The following is a 24,036-nucleotide window of genomic DNA, read 5'->3' as shown; positions in this document are numbered from 1 at the left end:
ATGGCAATAAAAAAGTTTCTATTTATAGTATCCATGAATACTTACACAGTCCTAACATGCACAGTTTTTCCTCTATGGATAAAATATCAATTATATTTTTCTGTGTTCTTTTCTATTAGGCAGATTCTGAATTTGGGTATACACCAATTCTTTTGCACCTCAGTATCTACCTTCATATGTGTTCTGACCAGCTTTCAGGCCATTCTAATAATCTGTTGCGTGATATACAATGAAATGCATGTAAAATTCATCAGCAAATCTGTCAGCTGCTGCATGGTTCTTTCTTCAGTCCTGTAGACTGATGACATTAACAACTCGTTGTAATTTGTGTACAAAGTCCATGACCAAAACTCTAAAAAAACAAATCCATATTTCAAGCAGTCCCCACAATACCTAAAAGCCACATAATAATGCAGGTATTTGGCATTGGCATCAAATACTGCATTGTTATCTTACCACATAAATATGCAGCTGCCTGTGCCTCAGTTTTTGATTCCTAAGCAACTGGACAAAAAAAAAGTGAGCTCACTACCATCCCCCCTTCACAATGCACCCCCCTGTAAGAACATTTAGGGGAAAGAAACCTATTTATTTTCCATTTCTGTTATGAATATTTATTCTCCAGTACATCTTCCTGAATATTTTGCAGAAACTTCGTCTAGGTGATCCAAGGTGAGTCTTGTCACTCTCCAGAACTTTGAAACAGATTATTATACTCAAGTCTAAGTGACTGCTGTGAGAACTGTGCAGGGAAACGAGAATTTGTTTTAACCCACAAAGCTCAAATGCTAGCATAGCAGAGGTAACTTCTACATCAAGAAACCACAGTGAGTTAGGAGAATGTGCCTGATGCTTCCTTACTTGGAGGCTAAAAATGGTAGACGAAGGAGGGAGTGTGTTTTGATTTATAGCTTGTATATCACCAGTAAGGAAGCAAACCACAGCCAGTATGATCTCATGAGTTACCCATATAAAGATTTGTGACATTTCCTGAGAATGATGAGTGGCATAGTATCACATGTTTATTCCCCCCTTTTTAATGTGTTTTATAAACATTATGTTTCAAATGCCTCTGAGAAAGATAACACCTTTGTGAGAACATATTTCTGCCCTCAGTCAGGACATACTTAACTCCTATTCCAGCACTGTCATTTGAATGATAAATTGCCATTATTGCTGCAGTGATGGGAGACTTCAGACAGAGCAAATATGTAAAGGTGTATTCGCCACAGTATTTATCTCTCTCAGAAAGAAAGGATGTTTTGTAAGGCAATGTAAATTTCTGAGGGGGAAAAAAACCCCAACAAACCATTCTATCCAAAGTGCTCTGCATTTCTTTTTCAGTGCAGAATTTCAACGACTGGTGTTTTTTCACACTACAGGAAAGTACCCAGTGATATTTATATATCAGATTCATTCCTTCCAGAGTTATTCCCACATAAGAAATAGACGGAGGGAGTATAATGTTACTTTTCCTCATTGAGCCCTCAGCCCTGAGAGAGGTGATTGAGTTCCCTACACAATGTGTAATGAATGTAGGTTTTTGATCTTCATTGAGAATAGTTTATCTTGCAAAGGCTGATGAGGTCACTGTCTCTAGATGTCTGTCCCCCCCATTAATCAGCTTCGGTACAGCAGTATTTTCAAGTACTGTCCTTTAAGGCAAAGCAAAGTCATTGACAGTTTCTTCTAAAATGCTATAGTATAAACTGCTGCAACTCAGAAGCAATCAACAATTCTCTTGGACCTCTACAGACAACATGTGATGACCCTAGTCCACTGTTCCAGTTCCAGTGTTCCCATCTGACCATCAGGCTTTAGGAATTTACAGGCTGGAAGTCACTTCTGCATGGAGTAGGCTGAATTTCACAGTCATTGCTGCTGATGAAAATACTTTGTATAAAAAAAACAAAACCAAAAAAAACCAAACAAACCCCATATTCTTTGAAGTAGGTAAGAACTGGACCCAAGTTACCCAGATGTGCACCCCAAACATGAGACTGTAAAGTAATTATTTCTTCCAGTCTGCACTAGTGAACATTTGGAGGATTTAAATAAGTCATAGGTCATTTAATTTGAGAAACTATGCTCACTCAAAAAAATTGTCATGTATAGTACCAATCACTGGGGAATTGAGGATTCCTTTCCTCCCTCCCACCCCATTTCAGTAGTAAGTTGAATTGGAATGTCAAGTCTGAATCAGCCCATTAGAAGGCAGAAAGTGCGTAACGGCTCAGATTCCCACATTAAGAGCAAGTTATTATTATTTTTTCTGGGGAAAATCATATTAAAAATAGCATCTAGGTGCTAATACCAAATTGCAAGGGTGAATATAGAGTAGTCAAAGCAAGGTGTTTAACAGCTGCAAACTAATAAGGTAGCAAAGTACAAGATTTAGTATACTCACCACAGGCTGATTCATCAGACATATCAGAGCAGTCAGGTCTAAAATCACACTTCTGGATCATCTGGATGCAATGGCCAGAGGCTCTACAGACAAACTCCTTCTCTGTGCAGTTGTTCATAGGGAGCGTGGCAGGAACTGAAGTTCCTGAAGTAGTTGTAGAGATTGTTGGCAAGTTTCCTTTGAAAAACAAACCAACAAAATGTTGAGCAGTGGGACTAAGGCATTCTAGTTTTGTAATGATTTCTCCCCTTGCCACTCCTACCCTTTGTCAAGGGTATAGCTTTGCTGGAAACATGGCTGGGTGGCCAAGCTGAATGACTTAAACGTTGCCCAGCAGGAACTGAATTGAACATTTCCTCAGTGGAAGGCACCAGGTTGGTCATGCTAACCAACCACCATTCATACAATCCTCGACACTTGCAGGAATTTATTTACACCTCCTACCTGTCTTTCAGGTCACAGTCAGTGAGTCATTTAAAAAAACTAATATCATGGAGACTGACAGAACAATCACAAAAACTTAGTTTCCCTGTGAGCCAAGGCTAACAGTTTATGCTGATGATAATGGCTTTTTTTTTTTAACACGTCAATTACTGCAAATGACTGTGGAAATTATTACCTAACCTTTTTCTCTTGTAATTTTATCACTGAAAAGAATATTTTTTTCTCATTAGAAAAATTATTCTGAGGTCATCATCTTGTTCCACCACTTCCTATATGTTTCATTCAAACTCATTACTACTTCTTTCAAATCAATTGTCTTTGCCTTTCCTCCCATTCTTTACTACGCACCTTTCTTCATGCTTTACTCTCATTTCTTGAAAACCCTTGCTATTATTGGCCATAAAAGGAATTTTCATTATAAAACGCTTTTTTTAAATTTAATCGTTAACGAAACTATTAGCTGTAGTGCACAATACACCCTAGCAATACACCTGAGTTAATTAAAAAGTACATGTGAAGACTTTTTATATAAAATGTGTCTGAGACAGCAAGGAATTTTCCTCCCCCCCCGACGCCTGGAGCACTAAGACTGATAATAAATTCTCCACAAGCAGGAGCCGTTTCTATTTTGTAAGGTAGAAAGCACATCTATGACATCAAATGGATTATACTCCAATCGAATGAATGATACACCCATAATATCCTAAGACTCAAACGAAAGATTTAGGGGAAGGAATCTTCTGAAGGAATAATTGCATGATAGAATAAATGTATCTACATGTCATAATAATAGCAAGGACCTTATTGGTCAGAAATTTTTAAATATAAATGCCACATTCAAGTTTCTGCTCCCAATCCACTGGAACAGGAGAAGAAATTTTGAAGTACCATAACCTTCACGACACCTAAAAAGAAAGGAGAATCTGCTCCTTTCTCTCTTTTGAAATAATTCATTTTCTATAATTTATGAAATACCATTTTGTCCAGAGCAAGCATTATTGAATAATCTTTGGTTAGGGCATTCAAATGAGGCATCAAAGCAATATGCCCAAGTTTTGACATCTTTAATATTACTGATGAAGGACTTTACCACCAAGCTATCAAGTCCATCTCTCCCTGGTCAGTATTTGGTTATCTGAAGTGGAACAAGAGCAACTGGTAAGCTAGTGCTTAATTCTAGGGTGCAGGGACATGGGAGCCCTGCTTTTTTCCCTGATCGAACTTGCGTTAAATATGGTGGTATGTCATAGCTATTGACTATTTTGCAGACTGTTTCCACAGTCTCTTTGACTCTTTTTTGGTTGTTGGGATTTTTTTATGGTGTGGAGAGAGTAAAATAGAGGCAGGACTCTGGAGTATCTCAAAAAATTGCTCTCAAAACTAAAAATGTTTTTAAAATGTACAGAACACAAAAACTGTTTCCTATTCAGCTCTGTCTACCATTATACTTCAGTATTTTAGTTTTATCTTTCCACACAAAATGAGCTGCTTTTTTCTTATTTATGAACTTTGAAACTCTGACCCTCTGTACTTTCCAACTTTCTTCTTGTTTATTTTTAAAACTTTTTTTTCATATCTCATTTGAAAACATGTAGGGATTTTCTGATTAGTTCTTTTAAGGTTTTCTTCCTCAAATATAAGGCATTATACATTAACTGACTATGTACAAAACCCTTTATATTCAAAATGTTATAATAAATGTTATAAACTTGGTAAAATATGACATAATTATCTGCAGAAGAAACATGCCATATACACTTGATATTCCTAGTAGACCTAATTATATCTATAAGAAATTTTTGGAGTAGCAGAATAAAAATGCATCTGCACTAGGGTGTTTTAGAATTAGTGCTAGGATACTAATATTCAGGCAGTGTTCTGAATTGTTTGCTGTTCTATAGCCCTATTATGACTGTACATCAACTGTCACACCATATGCACCACTGTAACACCTGCTGCAGCTAACACTACTCTTCTTAAAATCCCTTCTGTGATGAAGTGACAGTTCTGCAATCTGGTGTCTTGAAGCACATGTATTTTGGGATATACTATTTCACAATTCTGTAGACATTGTACAACCCTAGGAGCAATGACTTCTGAGGACAGGCTGCTCTGTCATCTGAACTGGTTGTGTGCTGTAATGTGGGAGCAACTGGCACAGTAAATACATTAAGAATTATTGGGGGGAGGCAGAAGGCTGTATCAAACTGAATTTGCTGAATGAAAGGTCAGTTTACTTACACATAATTAAGTTTCTTTTTCCTTCTAGGAATCAAGACCTCAAAGAGTTTGGAAGCTGCACACTTCTTACTGAGGGTCTCTTTTGGACTTTTTGGGCACAGCGGAAACTTCTGTGCTGATGCCTGGATATTAAGGTCGGAGAAGCAGGGAAACAAATCTGGATTTCCTTGACAGGCATGAGTCGCAGTTTGATCTGGTTTTTGCTTTTCCAGTAGAAATATTTACAAATGACAGCAAAGAATCAGCTCACAGCTGGGAGGTGTACACTTGCTCTTACCATTGTAAAGAGTACAGTCTAGAAAAGACATGTCATCAAGTCCAATGTCTCCAGTGAAACCGTCTCCTACAGTACCTTTCACCAAGATCTAGGGAAACAAGAATTACAAAAACATTTTTCAGTGTACAGTAGATTTCCACTTCTCATTAAATATTTCATATCAATCGACAGAGGAGTCATTTACCATGTTTCACACTTAAAATGAGATTAAATTTGTTCTAGGGGATATATTCTATTTAGTGACACTTTACGAAAGAGACTAATTATTATCAGCTTTCACTGGTGGTCACATTAATCACAGTGAACCATAACAGAACGGTTGGTTTCACAATTGGGTAAATCCACTGAAACATGATTGTGATATAAAATGATGGCAAGACATTATCATAAGTGGCATATTATTATTAGCTCCTTTGGTACTTATTGTAATAACATTAATCATGATTAATTATAATAACATTCATGTGAATAAATTATATACCGTTATACAAATCCCACTGTGATGAAAACAATTAAGCAGGTTAAAGATGTGCTATGAAACCTTTTAAAGAAAAATATTCTATTATTTCATTAGGGTTGCCAATGCCTTATACGCTTACTTTCTCGTTATTGTCTACAGCCAAGGAATGGGAGATGTTAGTACTTGTGAAATACTTTCTGGATGACTGAATAAGCCTCTTTTCTTCTGACTGTTACTGAATGGTAAAAATCCAAAGCAGGTGATTAGGGAAAGATTTAGTAAGAATTTTCTTAATTTAATTAATTTATAAATGCTTATTCATAAAAAACAAAAATAAATAAAGCCTCCTCAAAGCATACATTTTAAAAAAAAAGATAAATAAATGGTTTTGGTGATCCAATGTTAAAGTTATTTCTTTACCTCTTTTTTTTTTTTTTTTTTTTTAAATACTTATGGCACATCTTACACATCTTGCGTATCATCTTCCACCATTTCCCTAGAGGAGGTTGCACTCCTGCACCTTAAGAAGGAATACTTTTATTAAGAGCATAAAAATATACAAAGATAGAAGTGGCAGGACACAGTTCTGCAGGGGTAATTTAATTCAGAATACCTCTTTATTGTTATGATGATTATTATGATTGTATGACTTGAAATCTCCCCACCTAAATGATTATTTTATTTATTTAGGTTCTTACTTGGGGATTCTGACACTTTGGCATATAGCATGAACTCAGTAACACAGAAAATGTTAACAGAAGTGTAGGTATAGACTTAAAACTGAAAATAGGACCGAATTATGAGTTAGTGCTGTAGTACAAAACCTAGTCTCTCTGCAGCTGTGGTTAAACGTTGACCGCTTAAATGAATTTGCCAGCTGAATTTCTGCAAACTTCATAAGCTATTATTTAACAACCTCCAGGGAACTCATCTACCATGAAGCTCATTTCACATCTCATTTATTATTTGAATGAGGATAAATAGTTCCCAATTTCTCCAGTTTTCAGAGCTCTAGAGATCCAGTCTCAATGAAATCCATAAATGTAGCAAAAGGTATACTACATAAAAAAAGGGGAAAAGAAACTCCATGAAAAGCAAAATGTATTAGAATGACACTCTGTATATAGAAAAGGATTGATCCCTTAAGATTTTGAACAAAATAGGTTTTTGAAGGGTGAAGGAACATTATGACAAGTGTTAATAGAGGAATTACAATGGGTAATACTGTTCTGTACAAATGTTCCATTTTTACAATAATGCTCATTACTGTCACTAGCCAATTCCCACTGAAGGTTAGCAAAATAAAGTCTTAATTTCTATACAAGCGTAGTTTAAACTAGAATGGAATTAATTCCAAAAACTGTGAGATATTCAAAATTCTGAAGATTTCTGAAAGTCTAGGTAATAGTGATTTTAGTTCAAATGTATTTACCTAGTAATATAGCCAAACAGTATCTCAGGTTTGTCACAGGAAGTGTCAGCTGTGTTACTGTTATTAGAGCATGTTATTAGAGCACTATTATTACTTAGAGCATGCTAATTCTGACTAGGTTTGCTGTGATTATTTCTGGCAAGAAACCATGTGATTTGGTTTGAAGAGGAAAGAACAACACCACAAGTGGATAATAGTACAAATAACCAACAGAACACTGTCATCAAAAGCTTTTGTCATAGCTTACTGAAAGCAAATGCAGGATTCAAAGTCATATACATTTCACTGCATATCTCTGAAGTAAACTACTCCTATATTTTAATGCTTTGCACAAAAAAAGGAAAATGTCTCATAACTTTCATTAAGAAAAGTAACCAATTTCTTATGAGATAATGGAACTTTTTTAATTACAGATAAAGGACAAGCCATAGAACCACTAATTGCGTGAAATCCGTATCAAAATTTCTTGCTTCAAAACTCCTTTTTTTCAAGATATCTTCACCCAACTATCATGTCACAATAAGTCTTCACCGTAAGACAATTTTTTCAAGAACACATGAACATATTCCTACAATAACAACTCAAGAATTACATAAAAAAGGGAAACTATTTACCAGGCAAACACAATTATTTTTTTCAGAAAAATTGAGATTTAAAACACATCTGAGAAATTTAGATTTAATTTTGACTTCTTCAGTTATTAATTCATGTCAAATAAGACTTCTTGGTTTCTTTGATTAGTGAGTCCAAACATGGTAATTTATTCCTCCCTGGTTCTGTTTCTCTGCTTCCTCAGCTCCCATCAAAGGAGTAGGCACTGTGAGACCTGAGACCATCTCCCAAATCTTTCGTCTAGGCATCCAATAGTCGCATCCTGATGACATGGCACTAAACTTTTCCTCTGTACCTTCCGCACCATGGTTTCTCTTTGGAAAAAATCCTGGGTGCACCGGCAGAAGGAGTGCCACCGCATGTTCCAGCTTTCCCCCTCATGGGGGGAATGACTGGGCAGTCAAGGCTACTACACATAGCGTGGAGCCCTTCTGCCCCCAAAAGCAAGCACAAGTGGAGACAGCCCATCAGTTTCTGGAAAGATTATCAACATTAGGTCACCACAACATTTTAACGATATACATAGAAAAGCTCGAGATTCCACTGCCCGTCTTCAAAGCCCATCAGCCCCTTCCTTTTGTGTCCATCAAAAACGCATTAGAAGTTAATGTCTCGACTTCAAAAGTTGAAATAAAATCCATTCACACAGGTGTCCAGATGAATTCTTACCAATGATCTTAAGGTTATACACATCAAATGTGAAAAATCTTGTGTCAAATATTTGATGTTTTACAGTGCTTGGTTTTACAAGATACTGAAAAACACTAGTTCTAGTTCAGTAAAGCACTTTATCACACTTCACTATGAGCTTGTGAACCCTCATGCTGATTTATTATGTTTTTCCAAGCATTTCTCTAAAGTGCAGGGAAGAATCACATTTCTATCTTGTTTCAGACTCTTCACTGATGTCAGTGGGACTGCTGACAAGCATAATATTAATAACTGTTTACATATTCTGGGAGTCAGTACTTTGCTGTATTAAGGCCACAAAACTTCACTCAAGAGACAAGATCCTGTTTTCACGCTGTAATATTAACATTGGAAGAATTATTGCAAAAGTAGTATATAGTCAGTATAAAAATTTCTGAGATTCTGGCTGTATTAAACAATAAGGTTAGCCTGCCCACTTGGGAAACACGTATCTAGTAATTATAATCATAAAGCTCTATTTAATCCAATTTAAGATCATGATTAGTTTTAACTTCATCTACAAAGATATACAGAAGTCTCTTTTACTTCAAAAGATTATGGCAGAATTAGATTATTTTCAAAACCAACCCAGACTGTAAATATGAAGTCTTAAAAAAAAACCAAACAAACCAAATCCCACCAAAAAACCACAGAAAAATGGACTCTCCCCCCCTTTAAATCTGAAGATATTTTTCAGTCTCTAAATTAATTTAATTTCTGTTCAGTTGGCTACAGAGGCCCAAAAATGCATTTATAGCTTTTAGCAATTCTACTTTTTGTAATATTAAAAATGTAAATGTTTTCTTTCCCTAAAGAGGATCGACGATGATTTTTTTTAATTACTTAAATATCACCAAGTATTGAAAATACTTGACAGATAAGAATATACTCACAGACAATACTAAAACATCCATGGTTAACTGGGCAAGGCCAAATCTAGTCCAAAAAACCTCCAAAGGATACTGTCAATTTTCTCCCACACCTAAGGTACAAGTCCTTTTAGTGTTCGTGTATGAATTTAGGGGTTTTTTTAGAGCATCAGTCATTTCTGATAGCCTTGTGGTTAATGATGCAGACAGTTTAAGGACTCAAAGGCTCGACCTAACTGATAGGCTTTTTTGAGAAGGATACACACAGGTGAAAGTGGGTGACTTGTAGTATGAGAATAGCAAAGCGATGGCAAGGCTGATGATGTTCTGTCATGATCAGCCTTTACTGACTCTAATCATATTGTGGTACCCTGAACTACTTTCAGATGGAATCTCATCACCACTCCTTTACCATCAGTGTGTTTTTGCTGCTGGGGTGATCTTCCGTGACAGGTGTAGGCAGGTTCAGCAGCTTACACACACATTCACTTATACACTACATAGATTCTTTCTTTCTCCGAATCACCATTTCCACAGATTGTATAAATAAATAAATAAATAAATAAAAAACCCTACAGGATTCTGGCTGAGTTATTATGTCAAATTCCTAGGACTTATGTTCCTAAAAGATGTGTCCCACATTGACCAGGGTGCCTTGTTATGACCTGAGTACATTTGTCCCTCCCTCTGCTATGCTGGAGCATGTCAAGATGTCAAGGGCTGCATAAAGACATCTCCACATGGCTATCCAGAGAAGCCTGAATAGGGCCTTCATGGAAAGACTTGTACCTGATCTATGCAATGCTTACTGCTAAGGCAATTCTTCCATGCTGAGCTAAGGAGTATCCTGAGAAAAGACATGCATCCCTTTCTTTTCAATGTTTATGAAAACATTTGTGCCAGCAACCGAGTCAATTATCTGTTTAGCAGCAAATGCCCCTGAGCAAGAGGATAACTATTACATCTTTTGCCTAAAGATGTGGACCTTTCCTTATCCAAAGGATTTTGCCTGACTGAGATAGTAAATTATACAGATTTGCTGCTCCTGCATCCACACATATGGCCTTAATCTCCCAAAGACAGAAAATGATAACATAGGGATATCATCGGAACATATGACTTGCCATGAATCCTGTCATCATTAAAGATAACGAGAGTTTTGCTATACACTTCAGTGGCAGTAGAATTTCTACATTGTTTCTTAATTCTACTATAAGCATATTCAATAAACATAGAAGGATTATAAAAAATAATATAAACAAACCCTCTGTTTGATGTAAAGCATAGAACTATGGAAGGAGACATGATTAAAACTTCAATGAAGTACTGCTTTCCTGTGATCTTCTTGTTACCTTTTCAAAGATGGCTTCTAGATCCAGTAAAGGAATGAGAAAAAAGTCACTAAGATTTTCCTTCTCTTTGCAAAGTTATCCAAGTCTCATTTTCCTGTTCAGCAATTCCTGATAAGTAATATAGTAATAGCAAGAGCAAATTTAAGACACTACTCTTAATTTTCAGGAAAGCAAAATTCCTACTTTACATGATTCCCCTCAAGTTCAAATGGCTCAACACAGTCTCTCGGTGGGTTGTGAGTTGTGAAAGGTGATGAAACCCTTTAATTACTTCAGGTTTTCCATATTTAAAATGTGGGCAGTACTTGACAGTTCACTGGTGTATAGAAAGGTTATTTTTATCTTGTGCAATTTCCTTTGATCTTTCTGCATGTAAATAGTGAACAAAGGTAAAAAACACACACCCCACCCCCTTTGTTGTTCCTCCCCCACAAAAAAAAGCAAGGAAATGACAGATGTGAAATTAAGAAAACAATTTTGACTGGAAAATGCTTTGTTAAGGTAGCTTAGAAATTTTTATTCTTGGTCCCCTTTGTGCATATGTTGTGACTTGATGACATCATGACGAGTCTTCCACTGCATACCAATAAAACGATAACACAAAGAATAAATAATTTCTATTGCCACAGAGTGGATTAGAGCTTCATGATATTAAGTAGTGTAATAGCACTGAAAAAAAGGGCAATTTGTTTCCCAAAAAAACAGAACTAAAATAATGAAATTATCCCTGAAGTTTTGCACAATAGACAATATATTTTCCTGGTTTCTCATGCGATTTCCTTGTTTTCATGCTGTTTTCTGTGCTCTGAAATCCACTTGTCAAAAATGGCAATACTGATGTTTAGAAATTACTTTTTAAAAATCACACTACTTTTGCCTTTCAGATATACTGCATTGCACCACACGCATTTTCAAGATATAAGTTCTCTGTATTTCACTTCATACTGTAGGTAATGAACAGCATTCACTATCAACACAAAGTTCAGCACCAACCACAAAGTCCTAGGGTTGTTTTTTTTTTTCTCTTTCCCACAAGTGTCCCAGTTCCCTCATTGTCCACTCTATGTGCATACCGTTTCTCACGTAGATTGTGAACTGGTGAAGAAACCTGAGCATGAATTGTCCAAACTAGAGTCTACACAAGTTCTGAAGTATGGACATGAAATATGTCAGCTTTTGTTCCTGGCCCACTACAATCCCCCAAGGCACTCCTTGATCCTGATGATGAGGATGGGACATGGTGGAGGAGACACAGTCATACAAATGCAAGTATTAGAGCTGTCATACCAAAAGTCATTAATACTTCCACAGTACAGAGATGAAGTAATCCACATGATTTGGCTTGACATCATCATCCTCTGGCACAGCTCCCAGACACCCTGTAACCATCTCTGCACATCACACCCTGACAGGACACGTTCTAACAAGAGCTGAGAGTTAAATATCAGTAATACAGCAACTCTTGGTTTTGGGTGTGTTTTTTTTTTTAAATAGCCTACAGAGATATGTAGGCTATATCCTGGGCTGCATTAAAAAAGTATGGCCAGCAGGTCGAGGGAGGTGATTCTGCCCCTCTACTCTGCTCTAGTGAGACTCCACTTGGAGTATGGCATTCAGCTCTGGTGTCCCTGGCATAGGAAAGACGTGGACCTATTAGAATGGGTCCAGAGGAGGGCCACAAAAATTATCAGAGGGATTGAACACATCTCTTGTGAAGACAGGCTGAGAGAGTCGGGGTTGTTCAGCCTGGAGAAGAGAAGGCTCTGGGGAGACCTTATAGCAGCCTTCCAGTACCTAAAGGGGGCTTATAAGAAAGAAGGAGAGAGACTTTTTACCAAGGCCTGTAGTGACAGGACAAGGGGCAAAGATTTTAAATTGAAAAAGGATAGATTTAGATTGGACATAAGGAAGAAATTTTTTATGATGATGGTGGTGAAGCACTGGAACAGGTTGCCAAGAGAAGTTGTGGATGCCCCATTATTGGAAGTGTTCAAGGTGTGGTTGCATGGGGCTTTGAGCAACCCTGCATCTAGTGCAAGATGTCCCTGCCCATGTCAGTGAGGTTGGACTGGATGATCTGTAAAGGTCCATTCCAACCCAAACCATTTTGCGATTCTATGATCAATGAAGGATTAAAAAACGTGGGTAGCACTTCCCTGCCAATATTAATCTATTAGCTGATTAAAAACCAATTGCTTTACAGGCAACTGCATACCAAACTGTATAGGTCAGCCAGCAACCACAGGCTTTATATTGCCACAGTGAAAATAAAACTGAGAATGATGACTATAAACAGATCAGAAACCGATAGCACAATGCAAATGTGAAAACCAGAGTAGCATGCAACATGCAAGCAGGTATCAGGAATGAAAGAAGTCAACACAAAGATCAGAGATGAAGAAAAATAGTTAGCACCCAGAAAGAGAGCTACCAAAATGCAGCAAATAGGGCTGAATATCCATGTATCTGGAGTAGCACTGGAGAAGTAAGAAGCAACAGAAGCATGTGGTAAACTTTAAAAGACGAAAAAAAAAAAAAGAATCCATGAATACTAAGCTTAACAGATTATTAGGGAAAGTGCAAAGGAGAAGAGTAGGAGAAGAAAGATGAGGAATGACAAATGGAAAGTTGAAATTGAACCTGTTGCTGGAGTGGAAATCCATGATGACTAAACCTTTGTATGAAAATTGCTACCACAGAATAGATCAAAAGCAATAACAGAAAAATGATCACAAGTGGGCACTGAAGTGTAATAAACATCTTAGAGAAGTCCTTGATAAATTCAGAGCTACTTCAACACCAGATTTTAATGAAAGATATGTATCTGACCAACTAAACATTAACAAACTCCTACTGGTATGTCAGCATGCACTGAGAATGAGGCCCTGAGCAAGGAAGCAAGCAGAGAAATCAAGGCAGAAGGCTAACAACACTTGACAACAATAAACCTGGTTCAATAGGGTGAAAGCAACTGTGGAAAAATCTCAAATCATAGTTAGAATATCAAAAAGGGTGAGCCTCTTGATGCACTGAAAGCTGTCTGCAGCACAATGCCTCACAGCATGAGGACAGATGTACCAGAGGTTAGGTCAGCCGTCCAGCAAACTGCAGTGTGTGTCTCCCAGTGGACTGCTGCCACAGCCACAATGAGAACAGAACAGGCAGGCAGTTGATGGCTCCCAAACTCTTGGCAGTATATCACAGGTGGGAGGTTATAGCCTCATTGCACTGTTGTGCTAGCAGCCCTTAACAGACTTTTCTTTTGATAATATGCCAAGATGCTTATTGATCCCATTCGTACTTGTACCCAAAACATCCCTCAGCAATGAATTGTACAACAGACCATCCTAAAATATTATTTCCTTTTGTTTTGATTGTGTTGCCTAATAATTTCACAGAGTACCTCTCATTCTCTGTATTCAGGTAAAACATTAAAGATCATTCTCTACGCAGCTTCTCTACGACACTGTTGATTTGATGTTTCTGTTACATCTCAACCATCTCTCTTTCCAAGAGGAACACACTTTACCCAGGTATTCTAGAAAGGGTCAAACTTTTCTACTTCAATTTTTTTTTTTTCAGCTTAATGTCTCTAATGTAAGGGCAAATACACAATTAATTTTTTTTTTAATTTCCTCAGGATATATAGAAGAAAGACTACAAACTGTTCAGAACCAGTTTCCTTCTAACAACACTTTGAGTGGTAAGGATAAGTCCTGGCTGCATGTGCTGATATGCAACTATAACAGGTTGAAACAGGGTCTCCTCACATTGCTTTTCACACTAGGATATAGTACTTATTTTGGGGACAATAAAAAGGTATGCGCACTCTTCCAGTCACACTGCATGTAAGAAGTAGAATATGGCTAAGTTTGGTCAGCTCCATTTTCTGGGGTACATCAGTCTAAGTCCAGAATTTTAATCTGACACTTATTGGTTAATGATCAGGGGAGACTGAAAAACTCCCACACTTAAGTCGATTTACAAAAGTATTGACATTACAAACTCCACTAAAAATTTCTCTCAGAGGTTCTGTGAAATGTGATATGAGATCTAGAACTGTCATTTCAATCGCTCTGATGCTTCTTATGTAGGAAATGAAATTTGACATTTTCTTACTTCAAGGATATTCTAGCTGACAAGGATGCCTAGCAAGTCATTATTTTTTCTTAAATTGATACAAAGGGTATTTAGTCTACTATAACAAGTCCTGCTATATTATTCATGTATGAAATGTAATTATCACCACTAGAGATGCATGGAATAAAACCACTAAATTCTGAAACCTCACAACTTGCCATAGCACAGGCTTTTTGTTTGAAACTGAACTCAAAGCCACTTTAAGAATAGTTTGTAAAGTAGAATTATGCCAAAAAGTCCATTTTCCACTAGGACCCTGAGTTTTTCATTACAGAAATGGTTGGGGGGTAGGGTGAGAGTGTTGATCAATCTGCTCTCTTGTCAGAAAAGGAACTGCAAGAAACATCTAGAATTGCAGAAATAACTGAAGAGGGAGCTTTGTGATCCTGTTTCACTTATTACAGAGCAGATCACCAGAATCCCCAAAGAAGAATCACTACCTCATCTCACTGAGGAATGAAAAGGGAGGGAGTAGAGGATGCGAAAGTAGATACTACCTATGTGATTTGAGATCAGCTACCTGGTAGTACCTTAAATACATTTTTTTAGCCCTTCCTGTCTCTCTTTTTAGATGAATGGTAAGAGCCTGTGTGCAAATAATGTATATTTACCACACATATATTTGACACCAAACTGATCTTATGTCAAGGGCATACCAAAACCATAACACAATAAGTAGCTCGGTCTAATTAAGGAAAACCTAATGTAACCCTATAATCAAGGTTAAAAACTCAACTGTAACTGTGCGCCTCCACAGCTAATTCTATGGCTAAAAGATAAGAGTAATTAAAAATAAAATGTGTTCAGAGTGAGATATTTGCCTTTGAATTTGAAAATATTTGTAAGAAAAGGTATAATATGCCGTATATCTCCATAACAGAAATGAAAAGATGAAAAAGAAGATTTAAATGAATGTATTAAAAGACAAAACAATCACCTTAATCTAGTGTTTCAGAAATGAAGAAAACTTCCTTTAGATTCTTATCTGTCTTTAGACAAATTCTGCTCCTAAAAAACTAAAGTTGTTTATTGATTTAGCGCCATTCAAGAAATATATTTGAGAATTTATGTGTCGGAACTAATTATGACTAACACTTCACCCTTTGCATCTGAACGGCTATAAAACTGATATTAAATTTGATGATTTTGTCACAGGTCACAAATAATATATTATTAGGGCTGTGACTAACTTAGAAAATAATTTCAGAAGTAATTTTCTCTTTCATCCAAAGTATTGTGACATACATTAATTTCATCAAGGATTTCTTTGGAAGTGACCCAAGGCTTCCTCTTCAACTGACAACTAACAGCTCTTAGGGGTAAAACTTCCAAGGTGGCTGTCTAAGTTGGTATTGGTGACACTTGTAATGCTTCACTCAGTGTAAATCCTGTTGTAGCAAAGTAAAACAAAGCCTTCCTGAAGGCTGGCTTTCATTGCTTCATGTCTGCAAGAGTAAAGGTGACCCTAATGATTCTCAGAGATGTTTCCTGCTGTCTGATCTAGAAATGATGCTCAGCGATTGTAACAGGGAGTGCCTCCCAGTTCAGCACGAGGCAGCTACAACATCAGATCCTATGAGCTGAGGAACTTAAAAGGGAGATGGCATGTGGGAATCCCTAGGGGTTCTAGGATTTACAACAATAATAACAACAAAAGCTGTCACTACAGTCATATTGAACATTGCTACCTCGCAGATGCTGCAAGAGACAACTCACATCATGCTATGTAACACCAAATGAGACAAAATGATTTTACAAGACAACTAAGTTAGTTCTTTTTGATGCATTTACAACCCACAGTAAAATGCTCTAACATCAAAGTCCTTTATGTGAGAACATCTAAAATAAGACTGGTCAGCCTGTACTGTGATAGCTCAGCCTGAATAAGAGATGGGGGTATTCAGAACATCAGAAGTATGCAAAGACACAAGCCATATTTTGCTTTAACAAAACAGAGGTCCTTTTCAGGCCAGAAAGTATTTTTTCCCCAAACTGACAAAACTTTGAATATACAAATTTGTCTTGTTTTAAATCATGAGCAATGAATGGTGCAACCACTATACCTGAAAACAGCACGTTAGAGTGTCAAAGGTACAAATAGCAATGTACAAAAAAAAAGGAAAGGGATCCACTGTGCTTCAGCCATCTGTCTTCCCATGTTTGGTCATATTCCAAACCATTATATCTAGTTTAAAATGCTGCTCAGGAGCTTGAGAAATCTAATTTGCACCATTATCAATATACTCAGCATAGATGTTTTAGAATCAGGCCCTTAAAATACAACAGTTTGGATTCTACACTGAGAAGAACATAAAAATAGCACAACAGGTACTAAAAATAGTAGCTGGAGAAAGAAGGCTGGCTTGTGTTTGTCTTTGTAGATCATAGTGCTATTCTATATTCATAGCAAATGTATCATTCTAATTTTCAATCAATATTCCATTACTTTCTAAGATAATACCTAATTGATAATAAGAGTAAAATTATTACAGTGGATTTGGTTGTTTACTTTTCTTAAGAACTTGTAAAATAGGAAAATATCAAATGCTTTTTATATCTACTTAATTGCAAATTTATTTTGCATATAAACTTGCATAATTATTTTTCAATAATTTTTCATTATTATTTCCTTCTGATTTTGGTCCTTGTTTTTCACACTTAAAGGGATAAAGTTTTATATTTGAAGGGAGATGTAAGGTTTTATATATGATACTCAAAATACTAAGATTTTTAGTAATTATACTCAATATAGCATTAATAATCAATCCTGTACTTAAACAACATATTTGCATTTTTAAGTTTAATAACAGCCAACTTAAAAAACCTAGACTGATCATTATAAAATCATCACAGAATATTAGAGTCCTTTATGTATTACTTATGCTTTGGAGTATCAAAGATCTATAACCACCTTTGTTCACAGAGATTAAATATACACATTGCAGATGAGCAAAAAGTGAATCGGATTGGGGTAAAGGTAATTATTTTTTCTTTTTTTCATAATATGTTTCACAATATAGTAAAGTATCCCTAGATGTCTTATGATGGACATGGTAGATATGTGATTTATATCATGACTAAAAGGATACTACACTGCCCAAAATGATTGAGATACAGAATTTTGTGATTGTTCACATAACATCACCATTTCCTTTTTCTGTATCTACAGAGATTTGAATGAATAGAGCAAGCTGAGACAGCTACATTTACCTAAGATATTAAAATAGAATCTTTGCACTTTCTTCTGAGCAGAAACTATTTCAGGTATTATGATTATTCAAGGTAGATAAAAGCAAACACTATTCACCATCAATATAAGTAGCCTACCATGGACAGAGTCTTATTTTACTAACTTTTCAAGTGTACTTTTAAGGAAAAGACATCTAAGTAAACTTCTCGGGGAGATTAAAATAAACATAGATCAAGTAAGGAGACAAGTACACTCAACAGCCTATTCTTTTTCATGTTGAAACAAGCATCCCATATAGTAAAAAAGGAATATCTTGAAAAGGAATATATTTTTAAATTGAAATTTTTACAAAAAAAAAAAAAGTATAATTTCCCGCAGTTTATTAAATCCTTTGCAGATTTCTGTGTCATACCAGTTCTGAATTCAAAGGGTAACTCTAGATTACTAAAGCTGCAAAACTGAGTTTTATAAGCATGTATATTTTGGACCAGTTTTGTTATTTGTCAGTATTAGTATTTGAGAGAGATGCTTAATTTTGGCTCAGAAAACTGCATTCCTTTCATTTAAATAATTTACCTCTAAATTTCCCTTTTCACTCATCCAGATAGTCCTGTTCTGCTCGCTGATGTCACATTGAACACTCTGATCTAAAACTATCTGACGGAACAGCAACTAACTTCAGCCATGGTTTGATGGCAGCTAGAACAAAGGTTTCCTGAGAAATTTGAGATTCTGAGGTTTAGTGGGAACTGGTGTGAGTAAAGGAAGACTTCATGTGCTGTTCCCTTTGGGTTTCTGCCAGAGCATTCAATTTGAAGGCCCTACAGTTTCAAGTCTATAGAGTTCCAAACTTTCAAAAGGGGATCTGGCTTTCCGGCAGTAGTCAAGTATCTTTCTTTGCTGCTGAGAACTCCTTCTTTTCCTAACAGTTAGTATATAGGCACAGTTGTTTCTATGCTCCCAAAGTTGGCATCCCATGCTAGTAAATAAACTGAAAATGTGAATTTGAGGGATTTACTATTCATAGTAATTCTTTCTTGGAATGTGGTAAACAAATGACAGACTTACAAAGGGATGAAAGAGGAAGAGGTGGTATCAGCTATCACAGATGTATGATCATCTCTTATTTAGAAGAGAAAAGGCAAAACAAAGGTCTACGTTACAAAGACTTAAGCCATCTTTGGTCCTAGAGTCTAATGTTTTTCATTCAACAGGAATCTCTGAAAATCCTAAAAAAGCTGACAAGATGCTCTGGCTAGACATGGAGAAGATTAGGAAGTCAAGACATGTATTTTGACCAGAAAATCATTAAAAAGTTCTTTCTTATTTTTAGACATTGAAGAAAAAAAAAAAATCCATTCTCAAGTGAATCTAAACATATCATTTGAAGCATGGAGGTGACCTACAAGACTTTAAGCATGTGGTGTGAAAACACTGAACCACTGACTTTATAGGCTGTGAGGAACACAACATAGTAAACATAGAGGCTGCAACTTTAATACTGTTACCCAGCCAGTAGGCAGCCCAAAACTAACTGAGAGGCTGTTCTAGTACACATTTCAGTAGAAATACTTCAGAGAAAAAATGGTAACAGAGTGTAAAGACCTTTCAACTCACAGGTCTTTAGCCCTGGAAGTATCCAAACACTATGCACTTAAAAGGACAATTGGAGAGAGGTCAGCACCTGGCAACTTACTAGCAACAGAATAACTTGATCTCTTCAAAATTTCTGAGTTTTGAAGGGTCATAGGTTGTGATACAGCAAGCTCCATCATAAGAAATGCAATACACAACAATGAACATCAGATCTTCATCTCTTTCATCAGAACAGACTACCAAATTATACCTTAACACCTCATGCCCCTCAAAAATGACTACAGAAAACAAAACTACATTGAAAGAATATAAGATCCTTGCATTCCCTGCACAGAACTTGGCGATTACGATAGAAAACCCTACAACACTAATGCATTAAAAATATTTTCAGTTACTGAACAGACCTTCCTAACCCTCAGGAGGTCAAATATAGGACATGTATGTTTATAGTTCTTTAGACAAACTACCAGACACAGGATATGTTTTCTTACCTAAAAAAAAAAAAAAAAAGCCTTGTTAGCATTCTGTTGATACTCCTTTATGTTTCTACAAAGTGTCTTGACAAAAAATGAGCACTCTCCTTCCAGGTGCCTCTGTGCAACCACAGTAATATTAAGGCCTTTTCCTCCAAAGAGGTTAGAACTTCTCTCTACCTACAAATAATCTTTTGGGAAATACATGTGGGACAATCTAAAGGAAATATTGCATTATACCAGATTTAAATGGAAGGTGTTCCTTTTTATAATATGTTTTGGGGTTTAAGTTAATTTTATGACCAGTTGGCAGTCAAGGGAACTAATGTCTCCTCTAATAAACCTGCAGGTTCATTAACCCGACCACAATAAACAGATCACACATACTGAAAAGTAAATAACATATACAATTGTTAAAAGGTGGAAAAATAAATCAAGATTTGTAGCTGTAACTTACTGTACTCATATCTTTCTCCAAACGATATTTGATTGTTGACCTAGCCTTGCACCCAAATATTTTGAACTGATATTTTTTCTGGCATTATATAATTAAAGAATAACACATAACTCTGGAAAAGTAAGGCAGAGAAGAGGATAATCTTTTTAACAGTCCTTTTTTTCAGAATGAATCAGAATTTTTGCCAAGCTGTTCTGTAGCAGATTCAGATAAGTTTGTTTCACCAAATACTTGAAAAACAAAAATAGCATCTACTTTAAATGCCACAGGTTCCTGTTCAAAACATTAAAATTTAGTGGTTTAGGGGGGGAAGTAAATTCAACAAAAAATAAATATTTCAGACATATTTTGTCAAAAAAAACCCTACAAATGTATTTCAAAGTAAATTTGATCAGACAGTTACAAATACCTTTGGGATTGCACAGTCATTTTTATACTTGCAGTGTGTTACGATGCAGCAAATAAGCACTTCGCAACCTAGAAGGATCATACCTGAAACGGCTTAGAGCTGCTGATGTAGAGTGTCTGTCTGATCCATCGGTTTCCTTGATTTCCAAACTTGTACCACAATAGCCATCCCTTGGTATTACTCACAGTCCTCTGGAAGACTGACAGCTTGTAAACTTCCTTTCCAAACATATGATAATGAAAGCGGAAAATGCAGGTTCCATTGCCAGAAGGGTTGAAGAGAGGACTAAGCAAAAGGGCTTTATCTTGGAACTGGCGTGGCTCGGAGGATTCCATGTAGAGGTAGTGTCCCCTGGCTGTGCCTGTGGTGTGATCCGTTAATGGGCCTGTATTAACCGTGGGGGTTGGACCCTGTATTCTGATCCAATCAAAGTCATCCTCAACATCCTGCTCCCAATTGCACAGCCCATTTTCAAAGTCACACTGTAGGTCAGGGTCTGAAATGTAAACAGAACAGACTGTCAGGTGAAAGCAGTATTGAAAGGTGATCGTGCTTTAATATTTTTGCCTCCTTGCAAAAATTTCTAATATAGAGAAAAAATGCATATCTTCTTCTCCTTGCAAAAATTCCCTTCTGAAGAATAAATATACCCTTGCCTGGACAAAAAAAGAAAAATAAATCTTTACTTAATCACCTCCTCTTTTGATATATATCTGACAAGCTGTACATAATTAATTTATTGCATAAACAGAACTGTGAATAACATTTTATTATTCATATTATTAAATGTATGTATTTTTATAATTAAAGCATGCAAAGTTCTTTAACCGAAATTTAACTGAGTGAAGGAGTTAAAACTGAGGTTGATTGGATGGAATAAACCACAGGATATAGTCTCGTCGGTATGTGCAATAAGTTACTTAATATGTTTTTGCATGGCAGAAGTAGCCCTAAAAATGGGTTGTGTTTTAGATCTTTTTTATCCACAATAATAGTAACATGAATTTAGCTTTGATAAAGCTATCAAGAGAGGCATTTATAACACAGCTGCACTTTATTATTTGACACCAAGGCAAAATATATTGATTAGACCAATTACTTCTATCATAAAAAAATAAAATGTGTATCAAAGGTGGAGAACTTCCGTATCATCTTTGCATCTGCCCTTCATAAACAGTAACTGACATAATAGCCCTTTTTTTTTTTAATTAAGCTGTTATTTTTTATGATGTTTAAAACTGCAAGTCATATGGTACTCTTACTATAGATCTCAAAATGGGTTATAAACAAGATAGACATTTTACAAGCGGGAAAACTGAAGTAGGCTGGAAAGCCTTCACTTTCTTTTAAATTCGGATCAGTTTTAAGTTGATATTCAGCAAATATCAGTACAGGCTGGTATCCCCTCAAGCATGTAAGGTGTCCCCTGTTTCTCAAACTCATTGTGATTTGCATAATTTAGTTACCTCAGGATGTGATAAAGGAACTGCTATTTAATTTTATTTTATATTAATGTTCTTGAGTTCTTAAAATGGATGAATGCATGCTTTGGGAAGAAAAGCAACAGCACCTTTCAGCACTGCAAGGTGAATGTCAAAAATGTGAATGACCCACAGCTTTCCTCAGTACTTACAAGTTTGTTCTTTGAAAGGGACAATTATGCCCAGGATGACTAATATCTTCTAGTACAGATACTTTAATGTTCTTTAGATAGAATATAGGTCATAAAAAGAGATAGGTTATACATTCCTCCCAGTCCATATACGTCTTCCACTGTACTTCCATCAGTATAACCAAAGACAGCATGTTAATCCAAATGAACTGGCAGATTGTGAATCCCCTCTTTTAAAGTAAACTTGTAATGCATGTGTGTGTTTTACAAAAGTTAAAGAAATACAACTCATTTGGATAAAGGAGATTGAAATCTATTTACCCGCAGTTGTAAGTCACCATATGCATTTAAGTTAAAAATTTTCAGTTTGTTTCACCAGTAACTATATTCAGTTGAATCGTCACTGGCTGTGACATTGATAGGCTGTAACAATACTGTGCTTTTTACTCCAGGGATGAATTTGGCAAGTAAATTTTGGGTTGATATAAAGTAAGCAATAATGGAAAGTACTTACTACAGTTGTCTTCATCTGATCCATCCCCACAGTTATCCACAAGATCACAGACCAATAAACTGTCGATACATGCTTTTGTGTCTCTACACCAGAAACGATTAGCACCTTCACAACTTAATGCTGGAGGTGGAAGAGCACAATTTTCAAATGTAATATCATCAATTGCTGAGACGCCGTCATAAAAACCCAGACTGATTTTATCAAGTGATAATTGGAAAGGACGTGGAAGGCGTCCAAGCTGAATGACTGCCTTCAGCCATTGATTTCCCTCGTTGTAATATGCCTTCCAAAGGACAGTAGGTTGTTTCAGCCCATCCACAAGCAAGTGCATCTCTGCTGCCCCAACTGACCGTCCATAATTGTAATACCTAAAATGATGAAAAAAAGAAGTTAAGGATGCAAAAAATGAGTATGGACCACATCACATATAATGGCCAGTATCTTTCCTGTCAGAGCTACATGAAATATAGGAAGTCCACAGTGCTTATTTCCAGTTTATCTGTAATTCAGTCCACTTTCTGTATGGTGGTAGGTAGGCTGCTGTATCAGTCTAGAGCTTATTTCAAGAATCGAAGATTATGAAAGAAGAAGCATACTTCATTAAATTAAACTCCATAACTGAAGAGACACATTTGCTTTCATATTAAGCAATAAACACTGCTCACTCAAGATACATAATATGTTTTTCATAAATTTAATTTAATACAGAATTGTAAAGTTTCAAGAAAGAAAAACAGAACACTTACTGAACGCAAAAGTACACCTATCTGTGCTAGTTATTGTTAACATGTTGCATTTTACAGCATTATTGGAGAATCTCAAAGTATTTAAAAATCATAAATTCTTAGGTGAGAAATCATA

The 24,036-nt window shown here is 36.2% G+C and overlaps 1 protein-coding gene across 1 annotated transcript in view; it reads right to left on the bottom strand.

Annotated features, from left to right (window-relative positions):
- Nucleotides 1–24,036, bottom strand: part of MALRD1 (MAM and LDL receptor class A domain containing 1) — a 289,291-nt gene that overhangs the window by 201,974 nt on the left and 63,281 nt on the right. The window contains exons 16-19 of the mRNA XM_069776612.1: nucleotides 23,176–23,543; nucleotides 21,133–21,545; nucleotides 5,370–5,457; nucleotides 2,408–2,584 (exon numbers count right to left, since the gene is read on the bottom strand). Of these exons, the coding sequence (XP_069632713.1) occupies nucleotides 2,408–2,584; nucleotides 5,370–5,457; nucleotides 21,133–21,545; nucleotides 23,176–23,543 (1,046 nt within the window). The remainder of the gene's footprint in view (nucleotides 1–2,407; nucleotides 2,585–5,369; nucleotides 5,458–21,132; nucleotides 21,546–23,175; nucleotides 23,544–24,036) is intronic.

The sequence above is a fragment of the Haliaeetus albicilla genome, chromosome 2 (genome assembly GCF_947461875.1).
Source record: "Haliaeetus albicilla chromosome 2, bHalAlb1.1, whole genome shotgun sequence".
In the NCBI taxonomy this organism is placed as follows: domain Eukaryota; kingdom Metazoa; phylum Chordata; class Aves; order Accipitriformes; family Accipitridae; genus Haliaeetus; species Haliaeetus albicilla.
The sequence above is the reverse complement of the archived record's forward strand: the minus strand, read 5'-3'. Positions and strand labels throughout refer to the sequence as shown.